Source organism: Staurois parvus, unplaced genomic scaffold, assembly GCF_062004578.1.
Source record: "Staurois parvus isolate SC_StPar_1 unplaced genomic scaffold, SC_StPar_1.0 ptg001255l, whole genome shotgun sequence".
Taxonomy (NCBI): domain Eukaryota; kingdom Metazoa; phylum Chordata; class Amphibia; order Anura; family Ranidae; genus Staurois; species Staurois parvus.
In genome coordinates, this window is record NW_028319051.1 from 748,070 (window position 1) to 765,099 (window position 17,030).

The window sequence follows — 17,030 nt, forward strand, 5'->3', positions numbered from 1 at the left end:
GAGACGGGGCACAGGCTGGGGGGAATACTAAGAGCTCAGTTTTGGAAAGATTGAGTTTGAGGAAGTGGAGTGACATCCATGCCGATATGTCACTTAGTAGGTTAGTAATGTGAGAGGAGACTGAAGGGGTGAGGTGAGGGGTAGAAAGATAGATTTGTGTGTCATCAGCATAGAGATGGTACTTAACACATACCACCATGCGTTCAATATGCCCACCATAATGCACCTCTGCTGGTGAGAACAGGCTCTTAGGCTGCATTCACACCTAGGTGTTCAGATAATACGGACAGAATCGCTTGTTTCCGCCTGCAGTTTTGGAAGTCTAATGTACAACGCCTTATTTATCAATGGCTGCCCAAACGTGGGTAGCAGTCCCTTGCTTTGTTGTGCAAAATAGATGCAGCAAAATGCAGAATGCAAAAAACTTGGCTTAGTGCTAAAAAAAAGTACTTGAGCGTCTTTGGTGTGTTGGGCGTCTTTGCTGTGTTGAGCATCTTTGGTGTGTTGGGCGTCTTTGCTGTGTTGAGTGTCTTTGCTGTGTTGAGCGTCTTTGCTGTGTTGGGCGTCTTTGGTGTGTTGAGCGTCTTTGGTGTGTTGGGCGTCTTTGGTGTGTTGAGCGTCTTTGGTGTGTTGGGCATCTTTGCTGTGTTGAGCGTCTTTGCTGTGTTGAGCGTCTTTGGTGTGTTGAGCGTCTTTGGTGTGTTGGGCGTCTTTGGTGTGTTGAGCGTCTTTGGTGTGTTGGGCGTCTTTGCTGTGTTGAGCGTCTTTGCTGTGTTGAGCGTCTTTGCTGTGTTGGGCATCTTTGCTGTGTTGAGCGTCTTTGGTGTGTTGGGCATCTTTGCTGTGTTGAGCGTCTTTGGTGTGTTGAGCGTCTTTGCTGTGTTGAGCGTCTTTGGTGTGTTTGTCATATGTAGAGAAGCCCATTCAAATGAATATACTTTCCTATGTTGTCGTGCGACAATGGCAGGACAGGCTGTGCAGGTGGATGGTGAATGGGGCTTTAGCCCTGGTTGACATATATGCGGCCGTGCGGGCCACGTTTTGCGCGGGTACAAGAACCCATTCATTTGAATGGACTCCCGTGCCCATGACACGCAGGGAAGAAGTCCCTGCACTTCTTTGCAAAACGCAGCCCACGCAGGAACCTCGGTTCCCAGTACAGTTGTGTTTTCCAGTGCGGGCGGCATGCCATTAGAACTAATGGCACCAGCCCGCGGGTCCGCATTTCTCTGTGCGGGTGGTGCAGATGCACGGATTTTCATGCAGATCCGCAGCGGCACCACCTGCACAGATGTGAGCCTAGCCTTAGAGGTCACTTAGCTATTTGGGTGTTGGTCAGGGTGGGGCTTTTAGAGGTGGTCTGATGGAAGGACTGTTTCAAGCCCAGTTGGTGATCTGCACATGAGCAGAGAACCCTTTCCCCCTTTCCCCTTCATCCATCCTATACTCAGGACTTTTTTTCAGCAGGAACGTAGGGGAGCACAGTGGGGGGGGCTGGTCTATTATCACTGAAAGAGATCAATTTTTGTGTGGGGGTCTATTCTTGCTGGGGAGGTCTGCTGTTGCTAGTGGGGGGCCTATTGTTGATGGAGGTCAGTTGTTGCTGGATGGGATCTACTGTTGAGGGAAGGGTCTATTAGTTATTGTTGCTGGCTTCTGGAGAGTCTATTGATGCTGGCTGCTGGGAGATCTGATGTCGCTGCTTGGGGTCTATTGTTGCTGGGGTGTCATTTTGCTTTGGGGGACCATTGTTTCTGGAGGAATATATTCTTGCTGGGGAGGTCTGTTGTTGCTGGTGGGGGATCTATTGTTGATGATGTCCAATTATTTTCTGGATGGGATCTACTGTTGAGGGAAGGGTCTATTTGTTATTGTTGCTGGCTTCTGGAGGGTCTATTGATGCTGGCTGCTGGGAGATCTGTTGTTGCTGCTTGGGGTCTATTGTTGCTGGGGTGTCATTTTGTTTTGGGGGACCATTGTTACTGGAGGAATATAGTCTTGCTGGAGAGGTCTGTTGTTGCTGATGGGGGATATATTGTTGATGATGTCCAATTGTTTCTGGATGGGATCTACTGTTGAGGGAAGGGTCTATTAGTTATTGTTGCTGGCTTCTGGAGAGTCTATTGATGCTGGCTGCTGGGAGACCTGTTGTCGCTGCTTGGGGTTTATTGTTGTTGTGGTGTCATTTTGTTTTGGGGGACCATTGTTGTTGGAGGAATATATTCTTGCTGGGGAGGTCTGTTGTTGCTGGTGGGGGATCTATTGTTGATGGGGGTCAATTGTTGCTGGATGGGATCAACTGTTGAGGGAAGGATCTATTAGTTATTGTTGCTGGCTTTTGGAGAGTCTATTGATGCTGGCTGCTGGGAAATCTGTTGTTGCTGCTTGGGGTCTATTGTTGCTGGGATGTCATTTTGTTTTGGGGGACCATTGTTGCTGGAGGAATATATTGTTGCTGAGGGGGGGTCTATTGCTGCTGGCTGTGGGGGATCTATTTTTCTGCAGATCTTGTTATCATTAACAAATTCCATACAAATGACTTAACACCACAAAATGATACTTGGTTCTATATTCTCTAAAAGGAACCTTACTGAGAGGTGGGTAGGGGTGGAAGCAAGTGATGGTGCTCAAAGGTGGGTAGGGGGCAGAGACAAGAAGTGACTCAGAAGGGGGGATTTCCTGCACCTATTTTTAGAGAAAAAAAGCCCTCCCTATACTCTAAAGCAAATGGATTTTATGGAAGTCACAGTGGGTGGTCGGTGAGCGGTTTGGGGTTTTTGAAGGCGGTCAGATTGGTGTTGGTGTGAAATGATGAGGGACCCATCTTTGGTATGGCGTCCTCTATTTGATTTTGGCCACTATGTAGTGACCTGGGGTTTTACAGACCAAGATGTGGTTCGTTTGGAGGTTGTCCCAGAGGCAGTGTGTTGAGGTTGGGGGCCTAATATATGCAAGTGGTTCTGCAGAGACAGAGCTTGTGAGTGTTCTTAGTTCATCCAAACACTTGCAACCTGAAAACTTGTCTCCTGGAGTTGCTCTTTAATGACACTGCAGATCCTACGAGTCTCAAGGCCTTTCCTGAATGAGGAGGGCTGTTCCCGTGTGAAATGACGGGTCAGCCTGGCCTGATCACAGTTTTATCCCTGGACCAAACAATACATTCCAAGGTGAAGATAATATTGTGTGTGCGCCCATCTTCGCCTGGCTGCCAGTTTTGATAGTACGCTTTGGAATCGGCAAGAAGGCACAGCCTGGGACATCCAGAGCCAACACAACCTTAAAGACGAGAAGAAACAAAACGTCAGATAATGGCCTATAATATGGGGAGAGCCCAGAGAGGTGACATGTATTAAGGAGAAGTCACATGTTGATGGAAAAGTGGAGAAACAACGAAGAATTCTCTAGAAGAGCCAAATCAAGGAGACTCGCAACAAAGTTGCATTTGTGGAAGAGAAGGTCAGAACCCAAAGGAGCAAGGACTGCTGGAAATACACAGAGCCCCAGAGACAGAGAACTGAGAGGACCCAGTGATCGGTAGAGGTGGTAGACGTTTCTGGTGGACATCACCCCACAATGTCTTCTGGATTGGTGCTTCTCCTGTTTTTGGTCTCATTGTGCGGTAGGATGGGGCAGAGCTGTGAGATTCCAGATGGAGACCGTGAGTTCATCCTGGATAAGGTGAAGACACAACTTCTGGAGGCACTGGGACCCCCGCCGGCTTCTGCCTTGTCTCTAGAATCACTGGACAAGCCTGAAATACCTACCCGAGTAGCAAGGAGGATCCTACGTAAACGGAACAGCCAAAAAAGTTCTGCTGTGGTTGAGGACACATCTCAGGTCATCTTATTCCCCTCTTCAGGTTGGTAGATGGGATTACAGAGCATGGTTTAGGACCAGGGGCGGACTGACAACTCATGGGGCCCCCGGCCAATAGGAGATCATGGGGCCCCTGTGTCCTTGCCCAAACTCAAAAAAGCCTATGAAAAAGGTACCAGGGGCATCTCATGGGGCCCCCTACTGACCCCGGGCCCGAGTTTCCAAATGGTCAGTCCGCCTGTTTAGGACTCATATACACTTGGGGGCAGTAAAAACAAACATTTGAACTGTGTTTTTACCACCCCAAATTTGCTTTATTTCCCCCCCCCCCCCGATGGGGATGTACACATGCCATGATTCTTAGCTTCATGACTGGGGCTGGAATTTAAACCCCTGTTGCATTTGTCAGGCGGGTAATACTGCTCTCTGAACGCAACCCATTTAAGGGGATGGGGCCACAGCTGCCCACAAGGTTGCAGCTTGGTGGTGGGGACTTTTAGGGATTAAAACAAGCAGTGAAGGGGTGACATAATGCCTCCTCGCCACCTTCCAAATGCCTTCTGAAAAGTGATCCACCTCAGATTTCACTTCATTGAGCTAATTCCATTAATAATAACTCTATTGTAATATATTGCAGCATATCAATCATTGGATGTGGTGGCTGCATTAGTTTTCTTTTTTAAGCATTTCCCCCTATTGATCTGGCCAGTAACACACTTCCTGTATTAGAGTGCCTCCACTCTGGATGAATGAGCACAGGGGGCACATTTGGACAGCAGCATTGTTAACCTGGGGGGAGGGGATTATTAGATATACTAGCAGATTTAAATATACTTACAAATTGAGGCCAAACTCCAGCTAACCCTCTATAAGTTACAGGTTTTATATAAATAAATACAACTGAACATTGTAAGCACCCCTGCAACTAAATCTTTTTTCTCTTCCCTGTAACTGATATATCTGCTAGAGAGCTTGTTCACTTGAAAAACAACAAACCTACTGGTCAGATCACCAGGTGAGAAGAGAATACAGAAAGCCAAAAAAGAAAATGAATGCAGCCCTCACATCTAGTGACTGATAAACTGCAATATAATAAATGTTTGGTTTTGAGTTTAATAGCCCTTTGAAGACAATTGTGGAAGAAATAAAGGGTCGCTCCACCCAAAACTAATGTTACATTGTTTGGTAGATGCTGGAGAGCTAAACCAGCCAAAAGAGTTTCTGATCTCTCTCAGGATATCACTTAGGAGGGTGATTATAAAATATTTGCAGAGCACATAGCATGTGAAACTGCGTGCGCATTCATTCTGTGAGACAAAAAAGAGTGTTATTAGGCTATTACCTATTCAGGTTGAATGTTTCTCATTTATACAGAATAGAGTGTATTAGGAAGTACCACAAATGGCCACTAGATGGAGCTAATGATCATAGGGAATTCATTCTTGTTTACTATGATTGTCAGCGCCATCTAGTGGCCATAATGCAGTATTTTCCTGATTCACTTGATTCTGGATACAGGGCCGGTTTGTGTTTCCGCAAGCTCCCATGTGGCGTGGTTTTGACAGCCCACTCATTTGAATGGGTTGTAAAACACCCTGGACCAGTTAAGGCTTGTAGAGATCACTTTTATAACTATGTGTCAACTATATAAATATAAATCAATGCTTTGCAAATGCTTGCCCTATACACTGGTATTATACAAGCCGAAGCTTGTCTGAACAAGGTCTACAGCAGCTTAGAGTTCTTCTAGAGGCTGATAAGGGTTCCTTGAGCAATATCAGGCTTTCAGATAAGTTACCACTTACACCAATGACACCAGTATCTAAAAGGGGAGTATTCTTCCCACTGACCACCAATGCAAGGGGCATTCCTCCCACTGACCACCAATGTAAGGGGCATTCCTCCCACTGACCACCAATGTAAGGGGCATTCCTCCCACTGACCACCAATGCAAGGGGCATTCCTCCCACTGACCACCAATGTAAGGGGCATTCCTCCCACTGACCACCAATGTAAGGGGCATTCCTCCCACTGACCACCAATGTAAGGGACATTCTTCCCACTGACCAGCAATGTAAGGGGCATTCCTCCCACTGACCACCAATGTAAGGGGCATTCTTCCCACTGACCACCAATGTAAGGGGCATTCCTCCCACTGACCCCAATGTAAGGGGCATTCTTCCCACTGACCCCAATATAAGGGACATTCTTCCCACTGACCACCAACATAAGTGACATTCTTCCCACTGACCCCAATATAAGGGGCATTCTTCCCACTGACCAGCAATGTAATAGACATTCTTCCCACTGACCCCAATGTAAGGGGCATTCTTCCCACTGACCCCAATGTAATAGACATTCTTCCCACTGACCCCAATGTAAGCGGCATTCTTCCCACTGACCCCAATGTAATAGACATTCTTCCCACTGACCCCAATGTAATAGACATTCTTCACACTGACCACCAATGTAAGGGGTATTTTTCCCACTGGCTACCAATGTAGGGACATTCTTCTCACTGACCCCAATGTAAGGGACATTCTTCCCACTGACCCCAATGTAATAGACATTCTTCTCACTGACCACCAATGTAAGGGGTATTTTTCCCACTGGCTACCAATGTAAGGGACATTCTTCCCACTGACCCCAATGTAAGGGGCATTCTTCTCACTGGCTACCAATGTAGGGGCAATCTTCCCACTGACCACCAACGTAAGGGACATTTTTCCCACTGACCCCAATGTAAGGGGCAATCTTCATACTGACCACCAATGTAATGGACATTCTTCACACTGACCCCAATGTAAGGGACATTCTTCCCACTGACCCCAATGTAAGGGGCAATCTTCATACTGACCATCAATGTAATGGACATTCTTCACACTGACCAAAGTACCGGGGCCCCTTCCTCACAAATCCCCAATGTAAAGGGGTCATTCTCCCACTCACCACCATTGTAAGGCAACCTGTTTCCATTGACCCTCTATGTAACAGATCATTTCAGTGGCCACCATCATAAAGGGGTACATCCCAACTGAGCACCATGTAAGAGAATACTACAACTTTCACTGTCTGCATTTCCTTTCTGATTATTTTTAGTTTTATTTTATTATGATCACTGAAAATAATGTTGTTTTATGAAGCAACCTTGATTATCAAATATTCTAAGAACACTACATTCACAAATCATTGCAATATCCTTTTATCTGGAAGTCCACTCTAATGTGCCATGGGGTGTAGATACAGGAGTGTCCCAAAGACCTGAAATGTATTTCAATCTTAGGCCTCATGTGCAAAAAACACCGCTTTCAGGGGCATCTGGCTTTTTTTTTTAACCTCTGAACATACAGAGCCTTGAAAAAGTATTCATACCGCTTGAAATTTCCCACATGTTGTCATGTTACAACCAAAAATGTAAGTGTATTTTAATGGGATTTGATGTGATAGACCAACACAAATTGGAAGGAAAATTATAAATGGTTTTCAATATTGTTTACAAATAAATATCTGAAAAGTGTGGCAAGCATTTGTATTCAGCCCCCTTTACTCTGATACCCCTAACTAAAATCTAGTGGAACCAACTGCCTTCAGAAGTCACCTAATTAGTAAATAGAGTCCACCTGTGTGTAATGTAGTCTCAGTATAAATACAGCTGTTCTGTGAAGCCCTAAGAGGTTTTTTAGAGAACATTACTAAACAAACGGCATCATGAAGGCCAAGGAACACACTAGACAGGTCAGAGATAAAGTTGTGGGGAAAATTAAAGCAGGGTTAGGTTATAAAAAATATCCCAAGCTTTAAACATCTCACGGAGCACTCTTCAATCCCTCTTCCGAAAATGGAAAGAGTATGGCAAAACTGCAAACCTACAAAGACATGGCCATCCACCTAAACTGACAGGCCGGGCAGGGAGAGCGTTCATCAGAGAAGCAGCCGAGAAGCCCATGGGAACTCTGGAGGCGCTGCAGTGATCCACAGCTCAGGTGGGAGAATCTGTCCACAGGACAATTATTAGTCGTGCACTCCACAAATCTGGCCTTTATGGAAGAGTGGCAAGAAGAAGCCATTGTTGAAAGAAAACCATAAGACGTCCCGTTTTCAGTTTGTGAGAAGCCATGTGTGGGACACAGCAAGCATGTGGAAGAAGGTGCTCTGGTCAGATGAGACCAAAATTGAACTTTTTGACCTAAAAGCAAAACGCTGTGTGTGGCAGAAAACTAACACCGCGCATCACCCTGAACACACCAACCCCACTGTGAAACATGGTGGTGGCAGCATCATGTTGTGGGGATGCTTTTCTTCAGCAGGGACAGGGAAGCTGGTCAGAGTTGATGGGAAGATGGATGGAGCCAAATACAGGGCAATCTTAGAAGAAAACCTGTTAGAGTCTGCAAAAGACTTGAGACTGGGGCAAAGGTTCACCTTCCAGCAACACAACGACCCAAAACATCCAGCCAGAGCTACAATGGAATGGTTTAGATCAAAGCATATTCATGTGTTAGAATGGCCCAGTCACAGTCCAGACCTAAATCCAATGGAGAATCTGTGGCAAGACTTGAAAATTGCTGTTCACAGACATTCTCCGTTCAATCTGACAGAGCTTGAGCGATTCTGCAAAGAAAAATGGGCAGAAATGTCCGTCTCTAGATGTGCAAAGCTGGTAGAGACATCCCCAAAAAGACTTGCAGCTGGAATTGCAGAGAAAGGGGGTCCTACAAAGTATTGACTCCGGGGGGCTGAATACAAATGCCGCCACACTTTTCGCAGATTTATTTGTAAAAAATGTTGAAAACCATTCATCATTTTCCTTCCACTTCACAATTATGTGCCACTTTGTGTTGCTCCATCACATCAAATCCCAATAAAATACAATTTCATTTTTGGTTGTAACATGACAACATGTGGAAAATGAATACTTTTTCAAGGCACTGTAGCTACATGTTAGTTATGCACATGAACATGCAGGCATTTAAAGTGGTTGTAATCCCTTACATAATAACTAATGAAGTGATTGGCCTCAGGTGATACACAGAGATGAAACATCAATTTGTAACGCGTCCAAAATGCATCAAAAATGCATGTACAAAAATGCAAAAAGCACCGCAAAAAGCACTGCAGAAACAGATCAAATGCAAACTGCATAGGTGTGAACCTAGCCTAAGGTTTAAACTATTAAACTAGTGTAGTTATAGAAACTTACCACTAGATGTCAGCATAATGCTGGGTCCCTGCAGTGTCATGCTGAGACATACAGATTATTGTATAGATTTGTATTGTACATGTACAGTATTATATTACAGCTGACCTATTCCTAGATGTGGTGGCCGCATTACGTTCCTTTTTTTAGGCTTTCTTTCTTCTTTTTTTCATCTGGTGATTCAGCCAGCAAGTCTGTTGTTTTTTAAAACCACAAGAACTCCAGCAGAATGTATCAGTTTACATGAATGAGACAAACCATTTAACCACTTGCCTACCGGGCACTTATACCCCCTTCCTGCCCAGGCAAATATCAGCTTTCAGCGTTGTCGCACTTTGAATGACAATTGTGGGGTCATGCAACACTGTACCCATATGACTTTTTTATCATTTGTTTCACACAAATAGAGCTTTCTTTTGGTGGTATTTAACTGCCACTGGGGGCTTTATTTTTTTCACTATAAACAAAACTGCAAAAAATTTAAAAAAAAAGTATTTTTTTCTATTATAACATTTTTCAAATAGGTCATTTTTCTCCTTCAATGAAATGCGCTGATGAGGCTGCACTTATAGGAAGCCCTGATGGGCACTAATAGGCACTGATGAGGTGGCACTGATAAGCTGCACTGATGAGGTGGCAAAGATGAGGCGATATTGGTGAGCATTGACTAGGAGGCACTGATGATGCTGCACTTATATGCAGCAATGATGGGCACTGATGGGCTGCACTGATGAGGCAAGATTGGTGGGCATTTACTAGGAGGCACTAATGATGCTGCACTTATATGCAACAATGATGGGCACTGATGGGCTGCACTGATGAGGCAAGATTGGTGGGCATAGACTAGGAGGCACTGATGATGCTGCACTTATATGCAATGATGGGCACTGATAGGCAGCACTGATGGGCAGTGCTGACTGGCGGCACTGACTGACAGCACTGAATGGCGGCACTGACTGACAGCACTGAATGGCGGCACTGCTGGGCACGGATGGGCTCAACTGCTGGGCAGTGCTGATGAGTGGCACTGCTGGGTGGCACTGCTGGGCACTGATGGGTGGCACTGCTGGGCACTGATCATTAGTGCCCTGATGATTAGTGCAGATGTCCTCTGTGTCAGTTATCGGCAGTGCTTTCCTCATACTGTGACAGCACCTATTAAAATACAGTCATGCGACTTTATGTGTGGCAAGTTGCATGATAAGTCGCATCAGTGTGAACCGTGGCTAAGGGTCCATTTGTATTTGTAAACTATAAGGTGAGGTTCACACCTATGCTGGTTGCGTTTGAGCAGTTTCTGCATGGCGCTTTGCATTTTTGCACCTTTGTTTTTTTTACGTGTTTTTGCCACGTTTTTGATGCGTTTTGCGGGGTTTTTTTTCATTTTCTAAATTTTTCTTGTTGCTAGGCAGATTTAAAATGCAAAACGCATAAAAAATGCATCAAAAACACAATACATGCTTTTCAGCAGATTTTCCATTGAAGTCTATAAAAGCAAAAACACAACTTTTTGCTTTAAAAAAGCCCCTGACCCTTTCCAAAAAACACACCGGGTGAAAACGCGAAGATGTCAACATGTTCCATAGGAAATCATGTTAAATGGACTCAGGGGTGTAGATAAGGGGGGGTTGCCAACCATCCCTGCAGGCTGCAGTCCTCGAAATTTTCACTTGCCCGCAAGTGGAAATAAGGTGGAGGCGGTGAGCAGTGCTGGGACTAGGGGGGTGTGTGGGAGGGGCGGCGGTGGTTGTGGTGACAAGCAGCGATCTCCCTGTATGGCTTTCAATGAAGCAGCTGAAAGCCGCAGGAGGGAGAGGAGGAGATGTGGCTTCCAGCAGCTTCATTGAAAGCCATACAGGGAGATCGCTGCTTGTCACCACAACCACCGCCGCCCCTCTCAGACACTCCAAGCCATGGCACTGCTCGCCACCTCCACTGCTGCACAGAACGGTTTTCTTTCTGCCCCCCCCCCTCCCACCCACTGTGTTCTTCTTACTGCCCAGCCCCTCCCTCTGCACCAATGGGAGAAGAGGGGAGAGAGGCTGGATCTGCTCTGTCTCCCCCTGTGCACGCCCACACTCCAGTCTGTGCAGCTTTAGAGGAGGTGTGGGCGGGAAACTGCACACAGCGGTCGACAGTCACAGCTCTGATGCTTCTAAAGGAGTCATAGTGAGTTTGACCTACCCTTCCGTCCTTCCACCCCCCCTTTCATCCTTCCAGCCCCCCCCTCCCTTTCGTCCTTCCACCCCCCCCTTTCACATCCCCCTTCCTTTCATCCCCCCCTCCCTTCTATCCTTCCAGCTCCCTCCTCCCTTCCTTCCACCCACCCCCCTTCCTTCCATCCTTCCACCTACCTCCCTTCCTTCCTCCCACCACTCCTTCCTTCCTTCATTCCACCCACCCCTTCCTTCCTTCCACTCACCCCTTTCTTTCTTCCTTCCACCCACCCCTTCTTTCCTTCTACCCCCCCCCCTTCCTTCCACCCACCCCTTCTTTCCTTCTACCCACCCCTTCATTCCTTCCACCCACCCCTTCTTTCCTTCTTTCCACCCTTTCCTTCCTTCCATCCACCCCTTCCTTCCACCCACCCCTCCCTTCTTTCCTTCCTTCCACCCACCCCTCCTTTCCTTTCTTCCACCCACCCCTCCTTTCCTTCCTTCCATCCACCCCTTCCTTCCACCAACCCCTTCCTTCCTTCCACCCACTCCTTCTTTCCTTCCACCCCTCCCTTCCTTCAAGGGGGAGAAGTTGGGGGGGGGGGGGGTAAAAATGCAGCTCAGCTGCAAGCTGAACCCCCCAGAAGAAAACATTATCTACAGCCCTGAATAGATTGTAGTGCATTTCTGCAAAATGCTGCGGAAAATGCTTAGGTGTGAATCTAGGGTAAGATAGTACAGGGCTGCTTTAAAATTTAACAATGCAATGTCACCTGACACAGAAAGCCCCTCTGGGGTATATGGTAATTAACGGCCTGGTGTTCCACTTAAAATTCCAACCAGAATCAGGACATGCAGCATGGATGGCACCCCCGCCCCATACCAGACCAGACCAGGCCAGGCCATATGCCCTTCAGCATTGTGGAGGGAACCTTAGGGGATGCAGGAAAGCTGACCCACTTTCAAAGCACCTTGTTGAAATGTTGAGGGACAGGGGTCTCTTCCCCACCTCTGCTTGTCCCAAAAAGGAGCAGGGCTTAAAATGGGGACTTGAGGTCCCCATTACAATAAGGGGGTGACCATATACTGAATCCATCCTCTCCCAGCAGAATTAGTACAGGGGCACATTACTACCCCTGGCCCATTCCTACAAAGAGTTAACATGGGGAAAAAAATGCAGAATTAAAAACCCTTTATTTGTTTAACACACAAATGCATACATACCAGATTTTAAAATAAAATGTATTAAAATGGAATTTCACTCTCTCAATCAACATTGACTGTATTTATTCCTTAGGCTGCTAGCATTAGTAAATAGGAAGATATATTTACTTGTTTTAAGCTTTTTTTTTTACATTTCTTTAACCACTTCCTGATTTCTAGGCCAAAGTGATGTTGTTCATCCCTGGAGTCTTCTGGAGCGGAAGATGGGATTTCTCAGCTAAGCACACCCTCCTGCCTACATGCTTGAGCTAAGGGCAGACAGATTCCAGGAAGTAAATGCTATGTGATTCAGCTGCCTTACTCAATATGGCCACAGCCAGAAATTTTAAGGGGTGTATTTCAAAGTGATTTCTCAGCAAAATAAAGCATGGAGACATGGGTGGATGGGGAAGTTTGCTTTGAATATTATAAATGAATTAAATAGTATTTTTGGTTTGTGGTGCTGAGATGCTGTGTAATTCTGCTGTAATGCTCTAGAAATATCATCAATAACGTTGTCCAGTGCCAACCATAATGACCTGATGCTCTACAGGCCACATTCCCACCAATAAATGACAAATTCCAGCTTCTGGGGTTAAAATCTGCAACCAGGAATCTGTCATTTAGCAGCGGGAGTGCAACGTGTACAGTCCACCTCAGGGGTGGACTGACAACTCATGGGGCCCCCAGGCAACAGAGGATCATGGGGCCCATGTGATCTCGCCCACACTCAAACTACACCCAAAAAAGCCTATGAAAAGGTACCAGGGGCATCTCATGGGGCCCCCTACTGACCCCAGGCCCTCAGGCAGTGCCCAAGTTCCCAAATGGTCAGTCCGCCCCTGGTCCACCTGAATTCAGCCATCATTGACTTTGATGGTGTTCAGGCATTTTTGCTGATTTTCGTCCTATTTTACCAATTAGACATGTTTGAGCAACACTTCTTAACATGTTTTTTTCTCTTGTATATACCCCAGGGCAGAGAAGACAGGATCAACATAAAACCCCAGGAGCTGCCTTTTACTGTACAATTAGATATTTAAAGGCTAAATTCTCAATTTTTTATTTTAAATTCCACCTCCCCTATGTATCAATATATCATTAATGTACCTTTGTTGCAGAAAAATTATTATTATTATTATTATACAGGATTTATATAGCGCCAACAGTTTGCTCAGCGCTTTACAAAATGAAGGTACACATTCCAGTTACAATACCATTTGGTACAAAAGGAAACAGAGGGCCCTGATCGTTAGAGCTTACAGTCTAAAAATGAAAGTTTTCTTTGATTATTTGAACAAGGCCTTACCTTAGCCCCTGCTGTGTTCCATAGAAAAGTGCACGACTTCCTGGTATTTAGATTGAGGACATAAAAACCATCCGTGCAAACATAGCTGATGGGTGCCCATATGGAAGAAAAATATAAATATATTAAATATATTCTTCAGATTTTTTTTAACATATAAAAAAGTCATTTTAACATATATTTTTACATATATTTGTAAATGCATACCAAAAATGTAGATTTGTATTTTTAAAGACATACAGTATATTTGAAATGTATTTTTAAAAATATTTTTTATATATTTTGTGATAAAAACGCATTTCAACATGCAGTATATATATATATATATATATTTATTGAAATATATATTTGAAATATATTGAATATGGTTGAAATTGTAGCATTTCAAATATATGTCAATATATTTGGGAAGAATATTTTTAAAATATATTTAAAATATATTTTTCTTCAATGTGGGTGCAAGATGTGTGTGTGCTAATGAGGTCAGCTGGTGAACTGCTTTCTGTGTCTTAAGCCCTCATTCACACGGGACATTTTTACAGCAGCTGTTTTTGGCGGTTGACTTTTTTTCTACAGTCAGTAAACTTCCCAGCATGTTATCCTGTGTCCATGCACACATAGGCTGTAATCAACATTTTTTGGCTGGGACGTCTTTTGGCAGGAAAAAAAAACAAAACTAGTGGATTTCTAGAGGAGCTGTAAAAACTCTATAAAGCTGAAAAACACCGCAAACCAGCATTTTTGGACATTTTTTTGACCCCAAAAATCATTTTTTTTGGTAAAAAATACGCAAAAACGCAAACGCGGGAAAGCACAAGAAAACGGCACTAATCGGGGCAAAATGCCGTTAAACGCTAATTCGAAAACACTAAAAAAGCTGAAAAACTCGCATTTTTAATGTGACTTTACACAGCTAACATTACCAGCGTTATCAAAACATCAAGTGTGCATGAGGGCTTACATTTTTCACGTCCCAAATTTACATACCAGGAAGTCATGAACTTTTCTATGGAACACACCAGGGGCTAAGGTAAGGCCTTGTTCAAAAAAATCGATGAAAATTTTCTGCAACAAAGGTGCATTAATGGTATATTCATAGATGGAGGAGCTGGAATTTAGAACTTCTAAAGCTAGGAAAACCAGTACCGAGAAAAATACAGGGAAATCCACTGCTGACCCCTTTCTGAAAATGCTAATTGTTTGGCTGTCTCTGACCAGGGGCGGACTGACCATTTGGAAACTCGGGCACTGCCCGAGGGCCCGGGGTCAGTAGGGGGCCCCATGAGATGCCCTTGGTACCTTTTTCATAGGCTTTTTTGAGTTTGGGCAAGGACACAGGGGCCCCATGATCCCCTATTGCCCGGGGGCCCCATGAGTTGTCAGTCCGCCCCTGTCTCTGACATCACTGTTGAGTCATTAACCCAGAACAAGCATGCAGATCAGCAAAGTCAGGGCGACGTCACAACTCCCCTGTTCTGGGGCATTGGCTCAAACAGTATTAAATCCATTGAATTAGTACAACAGACAGAAAAATAGCATTTTCAGACACTAACAAATTTTTCAGCAGGTCACTGATTGAGCAAAGGTGAGTTTAATTAGAAGGATCGAGAAAGATTTTGAAGCAGAAGATTTTGTTCCTTATGGAGTGGGTCATGTTGGAGGCTCCAAAGGTATAATGACACTTCCTATGCTACTTAGCATCTTCTAGTGGCCAAATGGTATTTTCCATTTTAAATAAATGAAAGACATTTGACCAGCACGGGGAACAGCCTAATAGCATCTTTTTTTGCTCCAGTCACACAGAATGAATGTACATGTTAACTAGGCAAATTGCTATGCAATTTTTTTTATATAAATACATCCCATGTAAAAAGATGGCAATAAGAATTATTTTTAAAATGGACAACTAATTTTTGAAAAGTTACAGCCCGATACACTCATATGGCAAAGAAGTGCATAGTGCAGCGGATATTCAATTTCATCCAGTTTTCACTGTCGGGTAAAACTATTGTTTAACACAAAGGATAAGGACTGAGTAACGATCCGGGACTGAACTGCATTCTTTTTTTTTTTTATAGATGTTCTTTGTGAGACTCCAGATGTTGAAGCTCTTAAAACCGGAGGTGGAAACAGCTACACATATATCTTCCGCCCCTCGAGTCACATCCTAAGTCGTAGAGTCTCATCAGTGCAGTTCTGGTTTTTTACTGGAAAATCCATGATGGACAAACCTACCTTGCATCAAATCATGCCCACAAAGGGTGCACATGAGCACCGTTCAGCATCTCCTAACCAGTCTCTTTGCCATGGGCAAAAATTGCCACCTAGCAACTATTCAAATGGTGAAAAATCTAAGACAGGTGACCCAGTTAGAAAAAAAAATAAAGAGAAGGACCTAAAGGTGGACATCCAGGTGCTTTCTGAGGAGGAACCAGTCACTGTGGACACTACGAAGGTGAAGAAGATGGGTGACTGGACTGTCTTTTACCTGGCTCCAGCTTTTCACAGTTACTTGACCAGAAGTATTTTTGTGTTGCTGGTGCATTGTCCAAGTTGTCCATGTTCAGATGAGCCTGAAAACACTCCCTTCCTTATGTTTCATACTCTTCCAACTCAACGTGGACGCAGATCAACCTTTCCATGGTCTCCATCTGTTCTAGAGCTCTTACAGCGCCCTCCAGCATTGGGAGCAGATAGCGCACAGTGTCATCGAGGTTCTATAAACATAACCTTTGAAGAACTAGGCTGGAACCAATGGATTGTGTACCCTGGTAGCTTCCAGTTTCACTATTGCCATGGCACCTGTTCACCTACTCATGGCTTAAGTTCTGCTCTCCACTGGGGGAACTGTTGTGCTGCATTGCCTAGCACCATGAAGCCGCTGAGAGTAACCACCACTACCGATGGAGGCTTCTCTTTTCGTTATGAAGTTGTTCCAAACCTGCTAACCCAAGATTGTGCCTGCAGTTAAAGAGTCAGTTCACTGGCTGCCCACACTCTCATAGGTCCTAAGCTCCCTAATATCCCAGCTCTTCCAATCCACCACAACTATTAAAGTGAACCTAAACTAAAAAAGCGAAGATTTGCTATGTTATGGGGAACAACTACTAATGTTAATGGTGCCTAAGTTGCAGCCTGAAAGATCTATTCTTTGTCCTAAATTCCTCCTGGAAAAAAGGAGAGCTCTTCCTGGAAGTTAAAGTATAACTGAAGCCAAAACATTTTTTAGCTTTGGATAGAGTGGAGAGGGATTGGAACAACTGTTTTTTTTTTCATGTTTTTATTGCTGTCTGTGACCCTGTTAGGAAGATTGACCACATTTGTCCTGATGACCATTTTCACTAAAAAGTGA

General features: G+C 44.7%; 1 protein-coding gene across 1 annotated transcript; it reads left to right on the forward strand.

The window, feature by feature from the left end:
- Nucleotides 1–3,573: 3,573 nt before the first annotated feature.
- Nucleotides 3,574–16,735, forward strand: INHA (inhibin subunit alpha). Its single transcript, XM_089660640.1, has 2 exons — nucleotides 3,574–3,859; nucleotides 15,757–16,735. Exons 1-2 carry the CDS (start codon nucleotides 3,574–3,576, stop codon nucleotides 16,647–16,649), a joined length of 1,179 nt encoding a protein of 392 aa, XP_089516766.1. The 3' UTR covers nucleotides 16,650–16,735.
- The last annotated feature ends 295 nt before the right edge of the window (nucleotides 16,736–17,030 follow it).